The 23084-nt window shown below is 37.9% G+C and overlaps 2 protein-coding genes across 3 annotated transcripts; one reads left to right on the forward strand and one right to left on the reverse strand.

Moving 5' to 3' along the window:
• Positions 1–299: 299 nt before the first annotated feature.
• Positions 300–8487, forward strand: LOC104244652 (ribulose-phosphate 3-epimerase, chloroplastic). Its single transcript, XM_009800121.2, has 10 exons — positions 300–783; positions 3012–3126; positions 3368–3508; positions 3599–3712; positions 4967–5045; positions 6172–6281; positions 6361–6417; positions 6880–6949; positions 7721–7825; positions 8264–8487. The coding sequence occupies exons 1-9, from the start codon at positions 674–676 to the stop codon at positions 7768–7770; spliced, it is 846 nt and encodes a 281-aa protein (XP_009798423.1). The 5' UTR covers positions 300–673; the 3' UTR covers positions 7771–7825; positions 8264–8487.
• Positions 8488–8779: 292 nt separating this feature from the next.
• On the reverse strand, positions 8780–17855 carry LOC104244651 (vacuolar fusion protein MON1 homolog). Of its 2 annotated transcripts, none has more exons than XM_009800120.2 (14): positions 17212–17855; positions 16373–16452; positions 16147–16218; positions 15967–16006; positions 14521–14622; positions 14266–14387; positions 13257–13389; positions 13059–13150; positions 11812–11893; positions 11340–11404; positions 10853–11155; positions 10672–10763; positions 9951–10015; positions 8780–9204 (listed from the first exon to the last, which is right to left on the reverse strand). In XM_009800120.2, the coding sequence occupies exons 1-14, from the start codon at positions 17695–17697 to the stop codon at positions 9109–9111; spliced, it is 1830 nt and encodes a 609-aa protein (XP_009798422.1). In that variant the 5' UTR covers positions 17698–17855; the 3' UTR covers positions 8780–9108. The 2 variants fall into 2 exon arrangements, with proteins under 2 accessions (XP_009798422.1, XP_070027591.1); XM_070171490.1 differs by having other exon boundaries at positions 17185–17849.
• Between the last annotated feature and the right edge of the window lie 5229 nt (positions 17856–23084).

The raw sequence follows: 23084 nt of genomic DNA on the forward strand, positions 1-23084 counted from the left end.
ATATAAAATTAAATTATTTTAAATACTATAAAAATATATTATTTTCTTATACCATAGAGAATTGTCACATAAATAATTATGGAGGGTGTAATTAATTCTAAAGTTTGTAGCGTCGTTACCCATGCAAAGATTAGTAAACAAGGCAAGAAAAATTTCCCCGAATGGGCCCCGCAGAGTACCAATTAGAATATAGTTGGGTTCCAATACGGATCATACGTAAACTCAAAAAAAAGTCAAGAGAAAAAGTGGCTTTTGGCTTCGGCCTTTAGTCTTCAGGTTTGGCATTTTGGGGGTGGGGTGGGGTAGGGTGGGGGTGGGTGATATCTTCTCTTCTCTTTCTGCGCTTGTGCCCATCATGCGGTAAATGGAGGAGGGGCAGTCCCTATAGTCCCTACAAATTGAGTCAGCAACAGAGAAGAGCCAACCATTGAAGATAAGCAAAGCCGCTATGCGAAAACCAAATCGGACACGTGTCAATCTGATATTTCTTTCTTGATTTTCCTCCAAAATAACAGTTTTTTTTCGTTCTTCTTGTCTTGGAAGTCTCAGAAGTTAAAGAGGGTAGTTGAAATTTTAAGCTCCTGTGCTTTCAAATTGACAAAGCACCAAACTTTCTCCTCTTCAATTCCCAAAATTTCAGTTTGCTGCAAGAGAAAAAAAGAAGGAAATTTCAATGGCAACAACAGCTTCTTGTGTGGGTTCATCAACTCTGTTACAATCCCAAATTAATGGATTTGGCGGGAGTCTTAACCTTCAAAAGCCCAATTCACTCACTTTCACCAGGTTTTTTCTTCTTTATCAAAAAGATTTAAGTCTTTATATTCTTTATTGCCCCAATTCGTTTGCTTGTAATCTTTGTACTTAAAAAGTTAATGTTGGAAAGAAAACTTGACTACTAGTCTGCTGCGGAAAGTCTTGAATCAGTCAATTCCGCATAAGAATTTCACCTTGATGTTTTGGGTGTTCCTTTTGGTTCACTTGTGATATTCTCATCCTTGCCGATAAAGTAGACCTAATTTGACATGGCAATCATTAGAGTAAAATGTTTGAGGAGATTATCAAATTGAGTTGTTTTTTTTTTTAAAAAAAAGAACTGTTTAAGATCATGTGTGAAAGAAATAACAAGTTGGTAGAATATCCAGTTAAGTTCGAAATAGTATTAGGCAGTACTAACTTATGATTATTTGAATTGTTAGAGGGAAGTGGTTAATTTTTTTCTGATGGTCTAAAAAGGGAAAGAAGGTCAAGTTTATTGGCTTAGAAGGAATTATATGTGTTAATCAGCGATATAGGGCCCTTGGAATTTTATTTGTCTGGAAGTAAAGGAAATGATTGATGAAAGTTGGTAAAGCCCTGAGTTCCGTTCAAGGCTGAAAAAGAAGGCTTTCTTGCACTGGGGTTTTAGATATGTAATGTAGAGGACGATAAAGATATTCCAGGTCTCTCTTATGTTTGTGAATATGCCTTGCTGAGCTTAAACCAGTAAGGTTCTAATAAAGCCTGATGGAAGTGTTTAAATGTCATTCTTATTTGAAATTTGTTTCCTCTGTGCATGGTAAGCAAATGGTCTTAAAGAGTCAACATTATAAGCTGGATAATATGCAATTCTTGTTCTCTTTAGCATTGCCTTTGGCGGCAATTTAGAATCTAACAGCATCAACAAACCACCCTCTTCAATTGGCTATTGACTGATAATGTAAAGTCATTTGGAAATGCTTCTTGGTATTGTCAAGTTCTTTTGACATTCTAATATTCTTGCTCAAGTCACTGTGATTTGTATGTTTTTCAACAAGCGCCAATTAACTTGAATTGATTCCAGTTGCCATTAGCTCTTTATCTCTCTGATGATATTATGCTCAGTTGGTGATGCAAATTTACTTATGTAGTGGTAAAAAGAAGTGTTTTAAAAGGTGTTTTGTGGGTGAGCCCCAGGCTGAGCCTTGGGGCGAGGCGTACCAAAAACGCACCGAGGCATACTGATGGGGCGTAAGTATCATGGGGCGGAAGCCCTGACATTCTAAGCGTTCGCTTAGGCGTCTCAAAATTCTGGGCATCATTTGGGGCGTAAGCCCTGAAAACTTTTTTAAATTTGCGCCAAAATTGCTCAATAAATATTTTTTTTTTTTAAAACTTAAAACATCCAAAAATTAACTCATAGTAATTTTCAAACTAAAAATCTCAAATTATTACTCTACTTACAAGCTTGCATTTTCCTTGTTTATACTTCATTTCTTTTATTCTTTAATTTCTTCTTTTCAAGTTAGTTTTTGGATTTAGAATTTTTTTGGTATCGCTCTAGTTTAGATATTATTTTGATGACTCTATTGTATTTTACAATAATATTTGTAATTTGTTATCTAGTTTTCGGTTTTTAAACAATATATTTATTTTATTAAGCATCATTTTTATTCTTTGATTATTAGGAACTAGAATGTTATTTTTATAAATCTAAGTATGTTTGATCATAATCATGTTAATTATAGGTGTAATGCATCTTTACGTCTTTTTTTTTTCAAGTAAAAAAAATTCTTTTGTGTGGTTCATGCACACGTTAGCGTTTTTATAGTGTATATATATATATATATATATATATATATATATATATATATATTTTTATTTTTTTTTTACTAATTTTATAATTTTCTTGAATTTTTTTACAATTTTAATGTATTTTTTATATATTTATTTTATTAATTTATAAAGTTTTAAAAATTAAATACTCATGGGGCTTACGCCCTGCGCTTCAAGGCTTTCGGCTCGTCTGTCGCCCACGCCTTTTGAAACATTGGTAAAAATGAGCCAATTTCTTGCAATACCAGCTGCCTTTATGCATCTTTTTTCTTTTTGGAGACGAGCCATTTGTTTTCTTTTCCTGCTAACAACTGGATGTTCCTTTCTTACTTTATAGGAAGTCTTCTAGTTGTTCCTTCTCTTTCTGCAACTATGCCCCTTACAATAGCGTCACAATCTGTCCAAATATTATTGCTCCTAATATATGTTTATAAATGCAGGAGGAGAGTTCAAACAGTGGTGAAGGCTTCTTCTCGGGTGGATAAGTTTTCGAAAAGTGATATTATTGTTTCTCCATCCATCCTTTCTGCTAACTTTTCTAAATTAGGAGAGCAGGTTTGTTGTCATATGAATCCCTTGCTCTTATCATTTTTATATCGATCTTATAAAGGTGTAGTTTTGTTTGGAAACAAGATATGAGGAAATTTGCTATTACATTACAAGTTTGATAAATTGAGTACACACATTTTGCCTTCCTGCTTTTAGGTCAAGTTCTTTTATGAATTTCTTCATTTTTGTTTGTGATTTCTCATAAAAATGGCTCGTAAGTTGGTTAATGTGTCTTTCATGCATTTAGGTAAAAGCAGTTGAGCAGGCAGGCTGCGACTGGATTCATGTAGATGTGATGGATGGTCGATTTGTTCCAAATATAACTATTGGACCCCTTGTAGTTGATTCCTTGCGCCCTATCACTGATCTTCCATTGGATGTGCATCTGGTATTTTCCATTTTTCATGTGGTAAAACTAATTTCAGTTCTATAGGCATGAGAATGTTTTTGCTAATGTTATGTCAACGGACCATTGCAGATGATTGTCGAACCTGACCAGAGAGTACCTGATTTCATAAAAGCTGGTGCTGATATTGTCAGTGTTCACTGTGAGCAATCTTCAACCATCCACTTGCATCGTACAATAAATCAGGTAAGAATTTCTCTTTCTTGCTTTCTTTCTTTTGTTCCTGTACTTACAATATAGGAGTCTTGAAAAAATCTTGTCAACAATGTTTTCAAAAGTGTTGGTGTCCTGCAACCTGAGGAATTCCTCTTCATTCCGACTTTTTTGGATTACATAATAGGTTAGCCCATGAAAAATATATTTTTGGATCAAATACAAATAGTAAAGGGCTTTTAGCTGTTCTCATATACAAATGTTATGAAGGTAGTAACCGCACAGTATGACATTCAGATTAAGCTATCGTAGTGGTAGTGGTGCATGGCTTTTCTTTGGCTGCTGCAGCTATTTGTGTGAGCCTCAAGATAACTGCTAAAAGTGATCTCTCAAACAACGAATTGTGTTGTTTGTTTCTATGATTTTTTCTGCATTCTTCTGTAGGAGCAACCTACAAAATTTGCTAAAAGATTTCCTTTGGCGGGATAAGGCCTACCAACTGCCTTACCCTTGGTAAAATTTTTGTATGTGGGACTTGTTCAGTGTCATTGTCGATCTTCTGAAATTTGGCATCTCTTATCTAAAAAGATTTACTCTTGCTTCTATTATCCTTCAGACCTTTTAATGCTCAAAGGCATGCTTGCTAGGAATGTGATACATAAGTGCAGATGTAACAGAATGACCCCCAGTCTAAAGTTTTTCGATTGTGAGATCAATCCATGATTCTCGGTGTCCTTTATCAGAAGTCTAAATACTGGTGTTTTTCATTTACCTTTATTGCATGCTTTTCTTTTTGGATATAAGTTAAAAATAACTTGCTGGTTTAATTGACTAATTATTCGTGATAAAATTTTATTACTTTTCTTGTAGATAATGTCTCTTGAACACTTTTTTCATGATGCAACACATCCAAACTCACATCATAGGGACTAGAAAAGAAAATGTAGAGTGCTAGTTTTTCTTATATCGAATATTTATTTATTTGGAGTTTTTTTTTTTACTTTTCTGATTACCTTCTACATTAGATCTACTTTTTCTATTTAAAATGAACTATTCCTTCTAGAAAAAATATATAGGATTATGGTTAGGTGTTGATATTGAAAATGGTGTGCTGTAATTTGTAATTGTTGGGAGCCTTATATGTGATATAGAATTTCAGCTGGTGATTTTGTTACCCAAAGATAGTTCTAACTTCATGGTTAGCTTCTTGTGTTTTTCCTCTGTCTTATCCATTATTCACATTATTTAAGTTTTTCTTGACCACCTTTGTAATTATTTCTGGTTCAGATTAAAAGTTTGGGAGCTAAAGCTGGGGTTGTCCTCAATCCTGGAACCCCTTTAACCGCAATTGAATATGTTCTTGATGGTAAGATGTTGCTTCTTAAAGACAATTTTTCAGAGATGATTACTCTTAGTGTATTTCGTATTATTTTTGTGCTTCAACTTTCTTCTTTAATACCGGTTATGTGAGAGTCAATAGTGAAATCGGGAATTGTTGGAAATGTACTCCTCTAATAGGTAATATACATAGGGAATGTTTTAAAGTTGGCTTTGTATGGTAGAAAAGCATGTAAAGGCACCTTAGATCCTGCTAGTTAAATCATTAGACTTACCTATACTGAATGTACTGTACAATGTCGCAACGGTTTAAGATTGGCGATGAAGCGAAAGCTTGGAAAGTGTGCCCTTGAACTACAACAACAACAACAAAAAACCCAGTGTAATCCCACAAGTGGGGTCTGGGGAGGGTAAATGTACGCAGACCTTACCCCTACCTTTAAGAAGGCAGAGAGGTTGTTTCCGGAAGACCCTCGACTTAGGAAAAATAAAAGAAGGGCAGCAGCAAGCACACCAGTCAGAAAACTGAAGCCAAAATACAAAGATACAAAACTAAAACTGAGAATTGTAGCCAGAAGGCCAGAATGAAAGCAACGACAAGTAAACACAAAAGTCAAGGAATACGAAAATACATAAATAATGCTAACTCATGTACTAAAGCTACTGACACAGACAAGGACAACACTAAGAAAAAAGAAGCATAAATCGAGAACTTATTCACAAACTACTTGTATATTAATCTGCGTGCAGCAGGGAAACCTGAGCTTAAAGATGCTGGTTCGAAAGCAAGGTGTTAAGAGTCCCACATTAGTTGAGAGTATGTGTTCCTGACCCTTTATTTGGTCTTTCATAATCCTTCCTCATGAGCTAGCTTTTGGTTTTAAGTTAGGCTCAAGGTATATTATTCTTAATATGCTATTAGAGCTAGAACCAATCTTTATTCTTGGTTGTTGGGCTCCTGTTTTATGTCGTCGATGCTCCAAATGTCAGTTCTGGATCCTGGCCTTTTGGACGGGGTGGGGGTGGGGGTGTTGTACCAGTGATCGTCCAGTCTATAACCTGTATACTGCCTCTAGAAGGCTAGGTCAGGTAAGTCATTAAACATTGGATCCAAAGTGATAAATTGCTTGTCTTTATTTTTATTTGTGCTACAGCTGTTGATCTGGTGCTGATAATGTCTGTAAACCCTGGATTTGGGGGACAGAGCTTCATTGAAAGTCAGGTCAAGAAGATCTCAGACTTGAGAAAAATCTGCGCAGAGAGGGTAATTCCTTTACCCTTTTTCCAGTCTCTGCAAAGTGCGAACTGTGCAATGCAATGACATGCCTATGTTAACACTGCAGGGACTAAACCCTTGGATTGAAGTTGACGGTGGTGTTGGTCCCAAAAATGCTTACAAGGTGATTGATGCTCTCCCGTGATTATAACTCCTCTCTCAACTAGCTTGTCGCTTGACCCTCATTAAATCTGAAAATATTTATTTGGCATCTTATGTATTGGAATAAGTCATAGGATGTGAAGAAAGGATAAATCTTACCTGCAGCATTTCAAGTGGCGTGCAAATGTTACTACTTGATTCGTACCTTGTGAATTCGAATCTTTTCTAAATTGTTCTAATATTCTATCAGGTTTCATGGAGCACAGCCTTATCTTTCTCCATATCTTGCCATTTATTTTAGCAAACTTGTTTTATATTGTAACAAAGTGTAATCTACTTCTCAAATTATAGAGAATTGTATGTGATGATGACAAAGAGAACATTGTGCATCAAAGCAACCAACCATTGATCCATACCATGACCATAAACAGCCTGCAGCAACTGACATATGAGAGTACAATTTAACCATCATTTTTTGTTGCAGGTCATTGAAGCTGGAGCCAACGCTTTGGTAGCTGGTTCTGCCGTTTTTGGAGCTCCTGATTATGCTGAAGGCAAGTATCTAAAGACTATTTTACTTTGCCTTACTGAGAGACGCAGAATTTGATGTTTATCATACTATATTATAAGCATGAAGATCAAAAGTTGAATATGAAAGACCAAAATGACCCTATAATATTATTGAACTTTTATGCCCTTAAAAGTTATATTAATAATACCTTCAACGTTAATAACAAAAGTTAGTTTTGTAACATTAACTCGACTTGGGATTATCAAAGAATTTATTAAAGTACATGTATCTAAATTCTTCACTCTACAAAGTTAAGCTCTTTAACTTCATATGCGTATAATACTCCATCCATTTCAATTTATGTGAACCTATTTGACTGTGCGTAGAGTTTAATAAAAAATTAAGGGAAAACTTTTGGATTTGTGTGGTGTAAAATAAGGCACATATATTTTATGTGGCTATAAATCAACATAATGTAAAATTATTTAAAAATTTGAAAAAGGTTATTCTTTTTGGTACATGCTAAAAACAAAATAGGTTCACATAAATTGAAACGGGAAGTAATTTTTTTGAGCTAACATTACAGTTCTTATATCTTGGCTTCTCCTTCTATTTTTCTTAGCATAAATATTCAGATTGTTATGATTTTTAAGTACAATCCTTTTCTTATAAATGCAATCATTATTCAAAGTGTTTTACTATTTATGTACAAAACGATATAATTTTTACTAATTATATGGGAAAGACCGTGTTGCGGCCAAGGACTAGTTAACTAATAAACTTAGAACTTACACATTGTGTAAACATGTTGCAGCTATTAAAGGAATCAAGACAAGCAAAAGGCCTGAAGCAGTTGCTGTATGAAGTTTGTGCCTACTTGGTTCAAGTCGTCATAACTGTTAATACGGAGTTGTTCTGTGTATGTTCGTCGTCAATTTCTAAGTTTTCTTCTTTATCTTTTTTCAGCCAAATTTCATTAAGATTATTATTTTTCTTTACAGTATCATATCATTATTAACATTTGTGAACATTAGAGGTAGCCATCTTTAAGGTTGACCTTCATATCTTTGTATTCATTGCACATACGAAAGTTCGTGCCATATGCATTTACAGTGGGGGAGAGATACCCGTTTTCCATATCATGGTTTACAAGACGATAACTATATTCAATTTTTTCCCATCGTTTTAATCAATAGACCTTTCTTTTACTGTGTTGTATGTGGCTGAGACAAGATTGGTAGGATGGAAGTGTAGATCTACTAGGTCTTTATAAGTGAATTGCACTTTCATCGTTTAGTTCCTTACATTTCTGTGGAGTCCTCACTCCTCACAATAGCTTTATTTGCATTTGATGCAGATGACAGCGCGAATCCTAGCTGCAGAACAAGAATAGTTGCGAGGCTGCGGCATGGTTCACTCTATACTCGACACAATAGGAAAAATAAAATAGCCCATCTCAGAGGTTTTGTGTAATACAATATATTGTGCAACTTATCTTGCATAGGGAACAAGATAATTCTACACTGAATATCCAATTTCCAATTATTTCCAAATCATTGGATATTTTGTTGAAGTTTATAAGTTGGTGTCAAGTTCCAAACTAAACGCCCTTCCCCTCACGCGGAAAAAAAGAGATGGGAATTAAGGAATAAATGGTTGCAACCATATTCCGTTGTGCTTTAATCCCAATATAACATCACATTCCAAATTCACCAAAATCTTCTATATACCATGGGTATTAAACAAAGATGATCTGGGGAATCATGGTACCCTATCTTCCTGCACTTACATCTTATTGGTAAGGTACGAATTTCCATCTTGTAATCTTTTCTCCATATGTAAAAAATAATAATAAAATAAAAAGAACACAAGATAATCTCACTGCAAATGCAGCGAGGGAAATTGTCTTTAGTAATCCATCAGATGATTATGTAGAATTACAACGAATTGATGATACAGATAGTGCTACAAAAGTTCATAAATTGTACAAGCTAAAATGAAATGATGCCTGGAGTGAGACAACTCAAATCTTGACTGCCATAACTTTAAACTACAATTGGCATTCATTACCAAGATATAAATATAGAACCACAAAAATGGAAGGCCTACAAAAATGAGGCCATAACTTATTAAAGGAATTTGAGAAAAGAAAAGTTCAAAAAGAAAAATAGAATACACGTAAAGAAGCGAAGATGGGGAACATCACCATGAGAAAGGACTCACTCCTAACAAGAAAATCTCATTTTCTATGTTCTTGATCCACTGACACACTCGATTGCAAGTTTTTATAGCTAGAGCCTGCAAGGTGGAATCTTACCAAACGTCAAAAAGCAGAAAGAACACATGTAAAGAGAACAGTTCTTACATTTCAAAAGAATTGGCACAAGAAAATTGATAGGGTCACTATGGTTGAACAACCCCAGATGTCAAGCACATTGGCGAAGATTAAACTAACAAGACACATCGAAATCTGGAAAGACAAAATCAGCTTTGACGTATTTATCAGCATTTCAGTACACAAAAAACTGTAGATAAGACAGATGCCAGTTGCTACATAACATCTCTAATAATAGCTCTTTGACAATGATGCCTAAGAAGTAAGTCAACATATATCTAGGGTTGGCAGGATAAGATCATCTCGGAGCTAAGGCATTGGGGTAGATTCTTCAATTCAGCAAATAATCATGTCACAGTGACATTTTGATTTTAATCATTAGGGCTAAATACCTTGTGGTATATTGAATTAAACTTGTTATCTTCCTGTTGTATGGTAACAAACTGTAGGGGGCCATGCACAAATCTCATGTGGCGCTGCAAGTGGTAACCAGCTTACCACAGTACAGAACAAAAGTGAACTAAGGTTTGAATCGGCACAGTTTCAATACCTAAACTGGCCCATGAATTCCTCCACCAAAGATATAATGGAGTCGCCTCAAGCTCATATAACACCATTAAAATGATTGGTGGAAAGACTATAAATAAAAGTGACATTCAAGATATCACTTGGACAAACAACAGGTTAGAAGAAAAGTAAATAATAAAACCTTGTCTGCCAGGGGATCAAATGCTGCATAAAGCTCGAAATCCTGAGTAACCCAGCACAGCAGAACTGCAAGATAAGGTAAGGAAGTCAATTCAAGAGGAACTAAACTATTATCATGGGAGAAAATTTTGAGAGTTGTTCTGTTCTACGTTTCTAATTTCCGCTACCAGAATTCAGTAACTACTTAAAAAAAGAAAGAAAGAATTAAAGGTCAATACTGGAAAGCAAAGAGGCTTGGTACCAATTCACTACTACGTATATCCTTAACTAAAAAAATCCACTTGAAATCATTGCCTGCAAACTTGCAAGGGATCACACATTTCTGGCAATTACAACTCACTAGATTTTTTTTTCTTGCTCATGAATAATAAGAATAACAGCAACCATGAAGAAAAATAAAAATGAATAGGAGAATGCATCCGTTTTCTTTTTCCTTCTTTTTTTAAATCTGTTACCCAACAACTCTCAGTGTCTACCCAAGGAGAACTTCTCCATCCCAACCTCAAAGCTTAGATAAAAAATTAACCTGCTCTATGGTACTATGCAAGCAGAAAGAGTCATAGATAGGTTCTGTAGACTTATTTTAAGTTTGAAAGAAAAATAGATTCACAATACGTAGATCGGATTATCCATGCAACTTGGACTTCCATCGACTAAATCTATAAATAGAAAGGTTTTAGCGCTTAAAGAGCTTTGCATATAAATAACACCCAAGAACATACCATAATTTTCATCCCTTCTGAACTGAGTTTTGTGAGGTCCAACTCCTTTATCATGCATGGATGCATAAAGCTTCTGGTAAGCTCTATACAACCTGCAATAGAATATCTCATCTCACAGTTAAGAAAAGAAAAAAAGACAAAAGTATTGTTTGTTATGACAGCATTGATTTTGCAGTAATACCTTTTCTGCTGTTGTCTATTATTTACTGGTGAGGAAAACTCGGATGAGACATACTGGTCAAGATAAATACTTCGATACATAAAATGCCAAAGTCCAGCAGGACCACCAACACCTATGAATGCTTCAGAAAATCTGTCTGATGACTCTCTAGTATGTCCAGGCTGACCCAGATGAGGGGAGACTGCTCCGGAAAGAGAACCATGATCGGTAGGTAAATCCTCAACGCGCATGCCACCATCAACCATGGATCTTTGAGCTTCACCAAGTACATTGGACTCCAGAAGTACCTCTTCAATACGAACCCTACAAGATAGATTATAACAAGCTAATGCCTCTTGACAGAATTTAAGAATAGATATACACTGGAAATTGCAGTGGCAAATATTTCCCATGGTTCAGATCTAATGGAAACAAAAGCAAAATTCTCAGCTCTGAGTACTAGAACCAAATTTACTTGAAAAATAAGAAGAGAAAAGGCATTATTTACCTGCAATCTTTAAGATGATGAAAGGCATCTGAACTTGTAGTAAGCAATATTAAATATGTGTCAACCTGTAATATACAGCACCGAATTTGGGTAATTTGCTATGAATAACAATAGCATAAATGGAAAACTTTGGAAACACCAAAATCCTATAATTCTTGTAAGGAAGCCTACTACTACCATTCAAAAAGAGATTCAACTTAAAATCTTTCATCAATAGATACTTCCTCTATACTAAGCTGGCGGTCTTACTTTGCATTGCACGGAATAAGAGAGTTGAGATTTACAGTTGTTTAAGAAAAGCAGCCAAATATTAAAGTAAATAATATCTTTTGACAAATTTGAATTTTCTAAATATGTATCTAATGTCTGTAGTACATATTCAAAGTAATAAATATTACCCTTTGAAGGAAAGTTAACAACATTTTGGGAGGAGGGAACAATTAAAGAATAATTCTACACCTGCCCAACTTACATCGAGGTACTGCACATAAGCATGTAGAAATGCCATGGGGTTGTATCTTGGTAAGCATATTGGTGAGAAGGATTCTGATGTCCTGCATGACACCAATGAGCATGTTATCGTATAGCCTCCAGGAATTAGATAGTATAAATGGAATACAGACCTTAAGTGGGCCGTAACATATGCTCTTTAATTTTTTTATTTTAATTTTTTCTGTGGAAGAAACCCCACCCCCACATTCTCTCTGTCCAAATGTCGTCAATGGTCCTTTCCCAGTTTTCTTTCTTGGTGATCGAAACCCCAATCAAGATTGCAGGTAGAGGGTCCTTTTCACCAGGCTATCGCTCAGTTAAAATATATAATCACTCAGTCATCACTATACATTATATTGTTACGTAATATGTGACCAATCGTCCACGGTCAATAAGGGCGCACAAAAAAGTCAAAGACAATCAATGCAAGAATGAGGAGCAAGCATTAGGAAGTAGGAACATCAACTACACAGATAGAAGAAACGAATTTGAATGCACTCTCATGATGATAAACAAATCCTAGCTAAGCCAAAGCTACAAGCTGCCTCTGGACACGAGACAAATGTCCAAGAGAGAATCTATAGGTACAGAGTCATTACACCAAATTAATGGGGACTCGTACACATAAAAACTACTATTGCGCCTCCGTCCCAAACAAGTTGGGTCGGCTATATGAACTGTCACTGACCATGATCCCCATTTAAATTCTTCTGCAGCCAAAAATAAAAAGTGAAAATTCCCACACCAACCCCAGATCATTCGACTGCCAGATTAAATGTTTTGGAGCCTCAAGAAAAAGTAAGGTGATCCTTTGTTGCGGAAACAACTTGACTAAAGCACGTGGAAACCTAAGTGAATGAGATCTAGTAAAATATCATATGTAACAATTAGCATAAGTGACCTAATTACATGAAAAAACAGAATCATATTAATAATGGTAAATTTCATAATGGTAAAACGCTACGGCAGGATCCTCCCAAGAATGCAAGGACAAATACTAAAATTAGCATGGCCATTTACAGTAACATCTGTATCCCCAAAGCCAAACCTGCCTCGATGACTGACCACATTTAGCAACCTTGCCCAATCATTCATTCAAAAAGGTCAGCAAATTCAGTAGAACTTGCATATGCACGTGTAACATGAATTTATGAATCATCTCCAAACATTTCCACCAGGTACACAAGGAAATGGCCCAAGCAAGAATCAAAAGTTAGTAGAACTTACCTAAATGATTCAGAAGACATAACAAAGTTGGAGAGCAATAGCATATCATCAGGGTGAAGTGATGCTTTCTGTGCACCAACAAGACTGATAACCTGCAAATCAACTTTAAACAGGATGTTTTAAACAATACAGTAAACTGAGACCTATGTGCCTCCGAAATGTGCAATTTGAAAGAAGAATAAGAAATAGAAACAAGACCTTGTGTTTACACATTAATATGGCAAACAAGACCCCTGAGTCAGCTACATCTTGCAAGATGGCACCAGCAGCTTGCCTTGTCGCATAAGCAAGTGGAAGACATGTGTAAGCATGGAGAAAACTAGCTGGGTTCCTGGAATCCAAATAAGCACACTTAATATATTAGTATAGGTAATGATATCATTAGCATAGGTAGGAACAGTTTATATTAAGAACCAAGTAAAATAGTTTGCAATCAAATCATCAGCAAGGTGTTTCTGAAAAACATATTCTGAAAATTCAACCAACAAGCTTCCCAAATTTTTTTTCCGCTTGAAAGAAAGTCCAGACTGCATCTTACACTTGAGCAGAACCTTTTGAAAGGAGTTGCAAATAGTAAAAATGCCTACATCATTAAAATATGGTAAAGAAGCATCCTTTTATAGTTATTTTTGGGATAAGTTGAAAAAAAATTAAGTTGAAAAGAAAAGGAAAAAAAAGACAATAAAGCCGAGGAAGATAAAAGATTAAATCAACTGTAAGGTAAAGACCAAGTCTAATCTAATATGCAGCATATTCAGAGAAAGAAAACAATTTTATCGGGAAACACTTCTGTCTCCCCCTCCTGATAAGGTCAATTTTATCGGGAAGCACATTAACATCTACTATATTCAACAAGTAGTAGCCAGAAAGGAGAGAAAAATATTCTAAACATCGGTCCTAGTTGTGCCTGAAAGCTAGAATTGATAATACAGGAACTCAGTAGAGATGGAACAGGACTTCTGCAATATATAGCATTCTTATGCTTTTCCTTTTCGACAAATATGTTACATATATTCTTGTGACCATCTTTTCCATAACTTATAAGCATGAATTTTGCATCTTATTTTGTACTTATTGCATCTTCTTGATGCCAATAATGAAACAAATTACTCCATCAAAAAGAAAATAAAAGGTACCATGATGAAGATTAGCATACAGGCTGAGAGAGAGAGAGAGAGGGAGGAGGGAGTGAGAGCATAGCACAAACCAACTGAACGAATGGATTAGAGAAGAGAAGACAACGTCCGTTCCTCCAAGCAAAGGAGTCATATCAAATTTAGAGTTCTTCTCGAAACATCTATTCACAGACTTCGTAAGAATAAGTATCATCTGCATTCATATAACAATTGATATATGAGGAATTGCATCCATATGTCAGAACAATTGGCAGTCAATTAACATGCCAAGGAAAACTATGACAATAAAGCAACAGGAAAAAGAGAAAAGAAAAAGAGCGACTTACCTGACCATAGAGGAGCTCTAGTTGTACCCTCAATGACTGATATGACTCTTCTGTACAGCTTATGCAAACCAAGTAAATAGGTCCTTTCACAAGAAATACAACCTGAAACACAAGCCTTAAATGTCTGTTAAACAAGAAAACACAAATCAGGCAGCACCCTTTCAACAAAATGCTTAAGCAGAAAAGTTTTCTGTTAAGTTGCCTAATGTTGCAACTCAATTGCTAATATTACAAACTCTTCCTAGGTGACCACTCACTTGCAATGCCAAACAGTGTTGGATATCTTTTCTTTCCTTCCTTCTTTCTTTTGATGCCAATTCGAAACAATAACATTCAAGCATTTAAAAAAATAACTTACAGGATGGGCGATGGAAGGGGAATAAGCTTTTGGAATCAAAGGCGGTGCGGACAGAATACTCTGAGGGCCTCTTTCCCTAACGTCTTCAGTGTCTCAAACCAGAAGGAAATGACAGTTCAACAGATTCGCAAGGAGCATGAAGGGGTGGTAGTGTGGGACCTATCTTTTAGAAGGAACATGCAAGATTGGGAGATCGAGGAACTCCAAGACCTGTTGGCACTACTACACGGGCAAGGCACGCACCACCAATCTAGTGATTCTTGGAGATGGGGGTTGCGTGCCGATGGTTTGTTCACCGTCAAGTCTTTCTACCAGAGTTTGCTTGTGAGGGGGGAGGCCACTTTTCCTTACTCATCGATATGGATCCCTAAAGCGCCCACGAAGGTGTGTTTTTTTGCATGGTTAGCAGCGAGGGGTGTGATCTTGACAGCAGAAAATCTCCGCAAGTGAGGAATTACACTTGTGAGTTGGTGCTACATGTGCAAAAGCGCAGGGGAAGAAGTGGATCATCTTTTGTTGCACTGTCGTGTCTCCTCGGCCTTGTGGAGGGTTATATTACATCTTTTTGGTGTCCAATGGGTGATGTCAAGCACTGTTAAGGAAATGCTACAGAGTTGGGCAGGTCTACGCAGGCGAGGAAAACAAAAGGCGTGGAAGTTCGCACCGCTAGCTCTCATGTGGATAGCTTGGAGGGAGCGAAATAGGAGAGTTTTTGAAGGAATTGAATCACCTTTTTTAAATAATAGTAACAGTCTTTTATCTTTGCTTGCTTATTGGTGTACTCATGTAGCCCCCACTTGTGTGGATCTTTGGGCGTCTTTGTAGAGAATCATGTTCTGATGTAAATTCTCTACTTTTCTGAATAACTCTGTTAAAAGGGAATTTTCCCTTTCTATTGGATTAATACAATTTATCTTATCAAAAAAAAAAACTAGCATGAACATCCACAACCACTAGGCAATAATCCATGCAACTTCGAAATTTCCGAGCATGAAATGTCATAGATGAAGGTGAGGTGTCGACAATGCAAGAAAGCACAAGTTCCATCATCATTGCATTATGGAGAATTTTGAGACAAGGAGACTGACCTGGTGTTTCCCGGCTCTGACCAAGTTGACTCGATCACCCCTGAAAAAGACACCAATCAGGCAAACTTCAATATCCCGCTATGACTTCGCTGAAAAGGCAGGGGGTAGCAGGTAACAAGGTAGCCAAAAGATAAGCTTATAAGAAAAAAAGAACAACTCCTTAATTCATTAGAAAAATACCCATTCTCCACAAATGAAATGATGGCCTGCAAGGTGGCAGAGAATCCAGCAAGCTTGTGTTCATCTCCATATCTTCAAGTGAAATAAAAAAGAAAAATAAGAAATCCCAGAGAAAATTATATATGATGAAGAAGTAGTTCAGTAGTATATAGTACTCTAATTAATAAATGCCATTCAGTACTCCGGAGGAGGAGGAGGGGGGGAGGGGAGGGGCTTCAACACTGACCTTGAGTATATCGGTTTTCCTGAGTTACTCAAGACAAAGAAGTGCTTCTTTCTTTTTCTCCAGGAAATAGAAGCATCATCCTGCACTTCATCAATCAAAAAAGTCAAAAGATAAACATGAAGCATATCAACAGTGGATAGTCTCCTTTACTTCCCCTGTGATGTTACTAAAGAATCAGTTTTAGTTGTCTGCATGTAAATTAGTTTCACCAACATATTTTTTGCGATATAACAGTATAAAATATATTTTTTATTGTCTTTGACATAGAGACAAACTCTTAAACATACCTGGACTAGTCTTTTAACAATTCTAAACAAGAAAAAGAATCATAAATTTCACTGCTAAGCGAGAGATCAAACTGATGAAAATGCAGCCGGAAGTCTTGATTACTAGACTGTATACATTAGGAGAAAATATAAAAAGTTGTAAACTTATACTTCCTCTGTCCTAATTTATGTAACACTCTTTCCTTTTTAGTCTGTCCAGATAAGAATGAAACTTTTCTACACTCATAAACAATTTAACTTTAAACTTTTCATTTGACTCTTAACGAGGTGATCTATAGCCACATAAATTCCAACTGGGGCAGAAGGAGCAAGCCATAATTGCTACCACATCCACTACTTAATCTCAGTTCATGCCATCTAAAACCCAAAAGTGAGATTTCAGCCTACAAGTTGTCCTCAGTTTGACCTTACTATCAAGAATCAAAAATCCCCTGATTGCACAAGCTAACATTTAACAAAATTCTTCTCAAGTTATAACACTGTAGGATTTGCTAAACTAGCCAGAACTACTATTTAGAGCTAAACCTTCTCGGTAGCTTCTGTTGGACTGACCTCACTGCTGTGGCGCTTCCCAGGAAGCCATTGCACTTGAGAGTCGGAAACTCCGTCAAAAGAATCACTATTGCCAATTTCGAGAATCTCACCATCGACCTCCTCCTCAATGCCAGAGGCCCTACTACTGGCGTTACTACTCCCTCTTTCACCGGCATAGCCACTACTACTAGGACTTGACGGCGCCTCCATTTCTTCTGAGTTGTTCCTCCACATGAGACTCGAAGAGCTAAAGTCTTCCACCACATTGCTACGAGGCAGCTCTTCAGCTCCGGGATTCTCGTTCAACGATCCATTCGCAAGCTTATCCTGATTGGATGGCGAAGCATCGTTGGCATCGTCGAATTCGGGTTCGGATTCGGGTTGACTGACTGAAATTGAGGATAATTGATTCTCGATGGCGTCCAAGGACTGATCAATAGAGTTGGAGCTAGGGCCAATCTTAGGTTTCCGATCATTGTCCGACAACTCAGCGTCGGAAGGCATAGGTGAAGACTGTCAACGGCCGGGGACCGAAAAGAGTATCAGAAGATTCAGTAGGATAAATAACCTATTATAGGTGATGATGAAGAAGCTGCCGTGGAGTAGTGGAAATCAGTATCCGTTTCCTCCTAACAATTTCAGCTGTTTGTCTGCAATTCTTCGCTCCACACGCACAGAGCGAGTCACTTCTCTGACCGGTAGGTGACTTCTTCGCTTCGTACGCGTGGAGGTGGAGCGCTTGCAACGGTTGGATCGGCTCCGTATCTAAGCAACTTTGGGCTTCGGGTGTAAAGCTGTTTGCTTAGATTGAAGGGTGGGCCTATAATGAGGGGTGATACCATTCTTTAAAACATAGCTACAATATAAAACTTATTGCAAATATAGCCAGTTATTTCTTGAATTGCTACCCTTTTTCAGTTTCAAATTGTGTGCGTCAATTGCATGCTGGGGCGGATTGGGCGATAATTTACTCTTAACGGTTTGGCTTATCAGTTATCGGCTTTTAAATGTATTAATCTGCTAGCTACCCAATAAGATATCGGGCGGATTGGTATCGATTTAGCTTTTATCGGGCGGTTATCGGGCAATATCGGCCTAATTCAAACAAAATAAAATTAAATTTAATATACTGGAGGAATAAGGGTTTGTTAGTTTTGTGCTAAAAGAAAATTATTGCTATTTGTGGCAGCGCTCCGTATAAAACAGTGTTTTCATTTATGCTCAAGCAGGCTTTTAGATCTCTTGTTGAGCTCACAAAAGACATCACGGGAGCAAAGGTTGAGAACAACAAATTCTGTGTTTCTGTACACTATCGTAACGTAGATGAGAAGGTATGGATTGTTAATTTGGTTTAAAATCCAAGTGAAAGATTATGTGTTACAACCCATATCCACATGTGTTAGTTCATGCCATATATTAGTTAACATAAATCCAAGAAGGAATTATCTTTGAGATGATAAGAAGTCAATCCTATTGGTCTTAAGTGATACAAGAGTGTATAAGGGTGATTAACCAATATTAGAAGTTAAACGAATCAAGGATGTTGTAACTCGTATTTTCAGGTAATCTAGCGGTGCTTAATACACTCAAGAGGTCATTTATTAAGGTATTTTAATCATATAATATCCGTATCATAAGTCTTGAAGTCAAACGAGTTATGAAACAAAAGTCGACAAAAGTTGTCGCAACTTAGGTTCATAATTTTACTTAAACATTAGGTCAAATGTTTCTAATCTTTTCTCATAATTTACAAGGAATTACGGGGTGATCTACTAACAAAATTAAAGATCTATGAGTCTAGTTTCCAACGCATTAAACCGTTCATCAATACGATGTCGTAGTAGAGAGATATTCGCGTTTTCGCGAGACTGCGCCAAGCACCTCTCTATGGGGACCACTAAGTCGGTTTAAGATATTTGGACCTATATAGGATGACTCCAACCCGTTTTAAGTCATTTCTTTTCACTATTTTCAGACCTTAGAACCCTAGGAACATCCTCTCAAGGTTCTCTCAAGATTCAAGACCCAAAAAAGGGCAAACAACACAAATCAAGTGTCGGGAATTCCGTGGCGCTAGTAAGTCTCTTGTTCTTCTTGTTGTTGCTCATTTTTGTGTCGTTCCAGCTCGTGTGGGAGGTTGTTTTAAAGGGTTTATGTTCTGTAAATACTCCCTCATGTTCTTAATATCAATCCTAGGTGATTTCAAGCCTTCTAAAGTGATTCTAGTGCCGAAAAACACTAATTGATCGCTAGTTTCATTTTTTTGTTGTTGTGGCAGCATTGGAGGGATATTTCTTGGAAATTTAAGGTCAAATTGGAGTTGTTCTTTCTGTATAAAGGTAAGGAACCTCTTACTCTATATGTATTTAAGATTATCCAAGTTGCGGCTAAGCCATTGAAGCTAGAACTTGTGAGATATATATCGAAAGGTTTGGTAGTAGTGTTATTGTTTTGTGGACTGTTTTGCGTTGTTGTTGGGCTGCGTATTTTACTACTATCTTGTGGAGTTTTGGAGGAGGAAGGGTGTGGAGAAACACCATATATATGTAGGTTTATGGGCTGATAGTTATTCGTAACATTTCCAGGTTGTTTGACACGACTACGGTGGTCGTCGTATGTATGGAGTGATTAGGCTGTGTGTGGACTATTTCGGGAGGCTCAATATGTTTATTATTGATGATGTTTGGGCTGTTTGGTGATTGTTTTGAATGGTGTGAGGTCATATATATAGGGGAGGTGTTGTCCGTTTCATCGTAAAATAGGTTGTGGTCGATACATAATAGTTATGACGCTTAAATGATAACGATAGTATCGTTTCTCTTATTGTAGACTAAGGAGTTTTGACAATTGCATAGCTTGAGATTGGGGCAGTATATACAAGGTATGTGAGGCTATCCCTTTCCTTCTTTTGCACGACTCCGATTGTACATAATGTAATGAACGAGCTTCCAAAGATACTCTACTCTTAGAAGCTAGCAGTACTTACATTGTTTTCCCTCTTATGGAACGATTGATGTTAATGTTGCTTCTCTTATTCTTATGTTATCAATGTTGTTCATACTTCCTGAATCTTATAAGGTTCATAGTGAAGACTTAGTCCTAATAACGTGTACAGAGGATACCGACCTTACGTCACTCTGAAAGGTTTAGAATGTGATTCCATGAGTCGAGCATGCATTATATATATGTATCTATTTTACTCTACCGAGCCACGCTATAGTTGGCCGGGTACGGCACCTATTGTGCAACCACTGATCAGTTGGGTTTTACCGAGCTCCACGTGGCCGGGTACGATTCTACCGAGCCTATTATGGCCGGGTACGATATGATGATGATGATGCCCACAGAGGCGAATGCTTTAAAGGTTTATGTATTTATACATATGTATCATGCATTTCATGTAAGTAGCCCTCAGAGGTACTAAGATGTTACAGGTTGTATATTCTCTATCCTTGCTTACATTACTGATCGTATTTATGGTTCCTTGCCTTACATACTCAGTACTTTATTCGTACTGACGTCCTTTTATTTGTGGACGCTGCATGTCGTGCTGCAGGTCCTGATAGACAGGCAGGTGCAGCTCCCCCACCACAGTAGACTGTCCAGTTCAGCGGTGATTGGCGAGATCCCTTCTCCGGACTTGCCTTGGTCTTGGTATGCAATTTTTGTTATAGACATTATGGGTATGTCGGGGCCCTGTTCCGGCTATGTTGCAACACTTATGTTCTTTTAGAGGCTCATAGACAGGTGTCGGCTCATGTATAGTTTGGTATGCCTTGTCGGCTAGTTTTTGTTGTATAGTCTTTCATAGTAGCGTGGTAGCTCATACCTTATATGTAGTTTCTTGATTGTCTGGTCATCCCCTGCTATGTATGTTCATGCCGTCATATTTTATTGCTGGTTGTCCATGATCCAGGTCTACCATTTATATTGATCTCGTCAGCCCTAAAAGATAATAATGAAGGTTAGATGAAATGTACGTTGGTGCTCGGCAAGTGTGGTCGGGTGCTAGTCATGGCCCTCCAGTTTGGGTCGTGACAAACTTGGTATCAGAGCAAGTCTGTCCTAGGGGTTGTCTATGAGCCGTGTCTAGTAGATTCTTGATTATGGATGTGTAGCGCGCCACATTTATAATCAGGAGGCTACATGACATCTAGGGTTGTTACCTTCTTCCTGAATCTAGATCGTGCGTAGAGTTGAGTCGTAAGTGTTCGTCTCTAATATTCACCTTGTTTTTTTCAGTGATGCCTTCGACTAGGAAGCAAACGATTAGTAGACGGCTTGATACAGCAGCGGGAGAGGGTACCAGTCAGGTGCCCCAAGTCAGAGCAGGACAAAGTGAGGCTCAAAGTGAGATGCCCTCTCATACCTCATCTACTCCATCTCCTCCAGAGGATATTAGAAGGCACCCAGCGCCTCCAGTTCCTCCGTCTGGCACTCCAGACCAGGATATGCGGAGTGCTTTGCAGTTATTGACTAGCTTGGTAGCTGCTCAGGCTCAGAGGCAGAATACAGGTGCTGCTGAGAAACCAGTTAGTACAAGAGTTCGTGATTTTATTAATTTAGACCCTCCAGTGTTTACCGGATCAGACCCCAAGGAGGACCCACAGACTTTTATTGACCAGGTTCATCGTACACTTCGGGTTATGCATGTTAGTGATACAGAGGCAGTAGATTTGGCTTCTTATCGGCTACGGGATTTAGCGGTTCTCTGGTATGATAGTTGGGAGAGATCCAGGGGTCCGAACCCTCCTCCAGCTGTGTGGAAGGAATTTTCTGAGGCCTTTCTTCGTCACTACTTGCCAGTTGAGATACGACGAGCTAGAGCTGATAAGTTCTTGAACCTTAGACAAGGTAATATGAGTGTACGAGAGTACAGTATGCAGTTTGATTCTTTGGCAAGGTATGCTCCCCATATGGTGGCCGAGATGAGTGATAGGGTGCATATGTTCGTGAATGGGTTGGGACCACATCTGATAAATGAGTGTACGACAGCCTCCTTGGTGGAGGGCATGGATATTTCCCGTATTCAAGCTTATGCCCAGACCCTAGAGGATCGTAAGCGCCAGCAGAGGGCAGTTAGGGAGCAGGATAGGGGCCAGCATAAGAGGGCGAGATTTGCAGGGTATTCTGATGACTTCAGAGGCAGCATCAGGCCACAGTTTTCGAGGAGTTCGGCGCCACCTGTAGCTAGTGCTCCTCCACAGTTTCAGAGGCCTCGATATGATCGATCCTATTCTGGTCCAGGTCAGAGTTCGCGGGCATCTGGCTCGCAACATCACAGGGATACTAGTCAGATGAGACCCCCAACACCACATTGTGATCAGTGCGGCAAGGCCCACTTTGGACTGTGTCGTCGAGGTTCTGATGCATGCTATTCGTGCGGGCAGCCTGGCCATATGATGCGGGATTGTCCTAATAGAGGAGGTGATGGTATGGCTCAGCCGACTGGATCTGTGTCTGGTTCTTCCTCATCAGTTCGACCTCCAGCACGGGGTTTTCAGCAGTCGACAGGTCGTGGTAGGGGTAGAGGTGCAGTGCCGAGTTCGAGTGGTGCTCAAAATCGAACCTATGCTCTAGTAGGTCGACAGGATCTCGAGTCGTCTCCAGATGTTGTTACAGGTATTATATCTGTGTTTTCTTATGATGTATATGCGCTGATTGATCCGGGATCTACATTATCATATGTTACACCCTTTGTGGCTAATAAGTTTGGCATTGAACCTGAATTGATAAGTAAACCCCTTGCGGTATCTACTCCGATAGGAGATTCTGTGATTGCTAGAAGGGTATATAGAGGTTGCACTGTGATGATTTGTAGTCGTCAAACCTCGACAAATTTATTTGAGTTAGAAATGGTTGATTTTGATGTGATAATGGGAATGGACTGG

Source organism: Nicotiana sylvestris, chromosome 3 (genome assembly GCF_000393655.2).
Source record: "Nicotiana sylvestris chromosome 3, ASM39365v2, whole genome shotgun sequence".
In the NCBI taxonomy this organism is placed as follows: Eukaryota; Viridiplantae; Streptophyta; class Magnoliopsida; order Solanales; family Solanaceae; genus Nicotiana; species Nicotiana sylvestris.

Excerpts from the sequence above, each read along its gene's own strand:
- LOC104244652 (XM_009800121.2), top strand. The coding sequence starts at position 674 with ATGGCAACAACAGCTTCTTGTGTGGGTTCATCAACTCTGTTACAATCC. Across the intron at positions 3,713-4,966 it reads TGCATCGTACAATAAATCAG|ATTAAAAGTTTGGGAGCTAA; the intron begins GTAAGAATTTCT and ends TTTCTGGTTCAG. Across the intron at positions 6,282-6,360 it reads GAAAAATCTGCGCAGAGAGG|GGACTAAACCCTTGGATTGA; the intron begins GTAATTCCTTTA and ends TTAACACTGCAG.
- LOC104244651 (XM_070171490.1), bottom strand. The coding sequence starts at position 17,697 with ATGCCTTCCGACGCTGAGTTGTCGGACAATGATCGGAAACCTAAGATT. Across the intron at positions 16,007-16,146 it reads ATTTCATTTGTGGAGAATGG|GGGTGATCGAGTCAACTTGG; the intron begins GTATTTTTCTAA and ends TGTCTTTTTCAG. Across the intron at positions 10,016-10,671 it reads CAGAAGGGATGAAAATTATG|TTCTGCTGTGCTGGGTTACT; the intron begins GTATGTTCTTGG and ends CTTATCTTGCAG.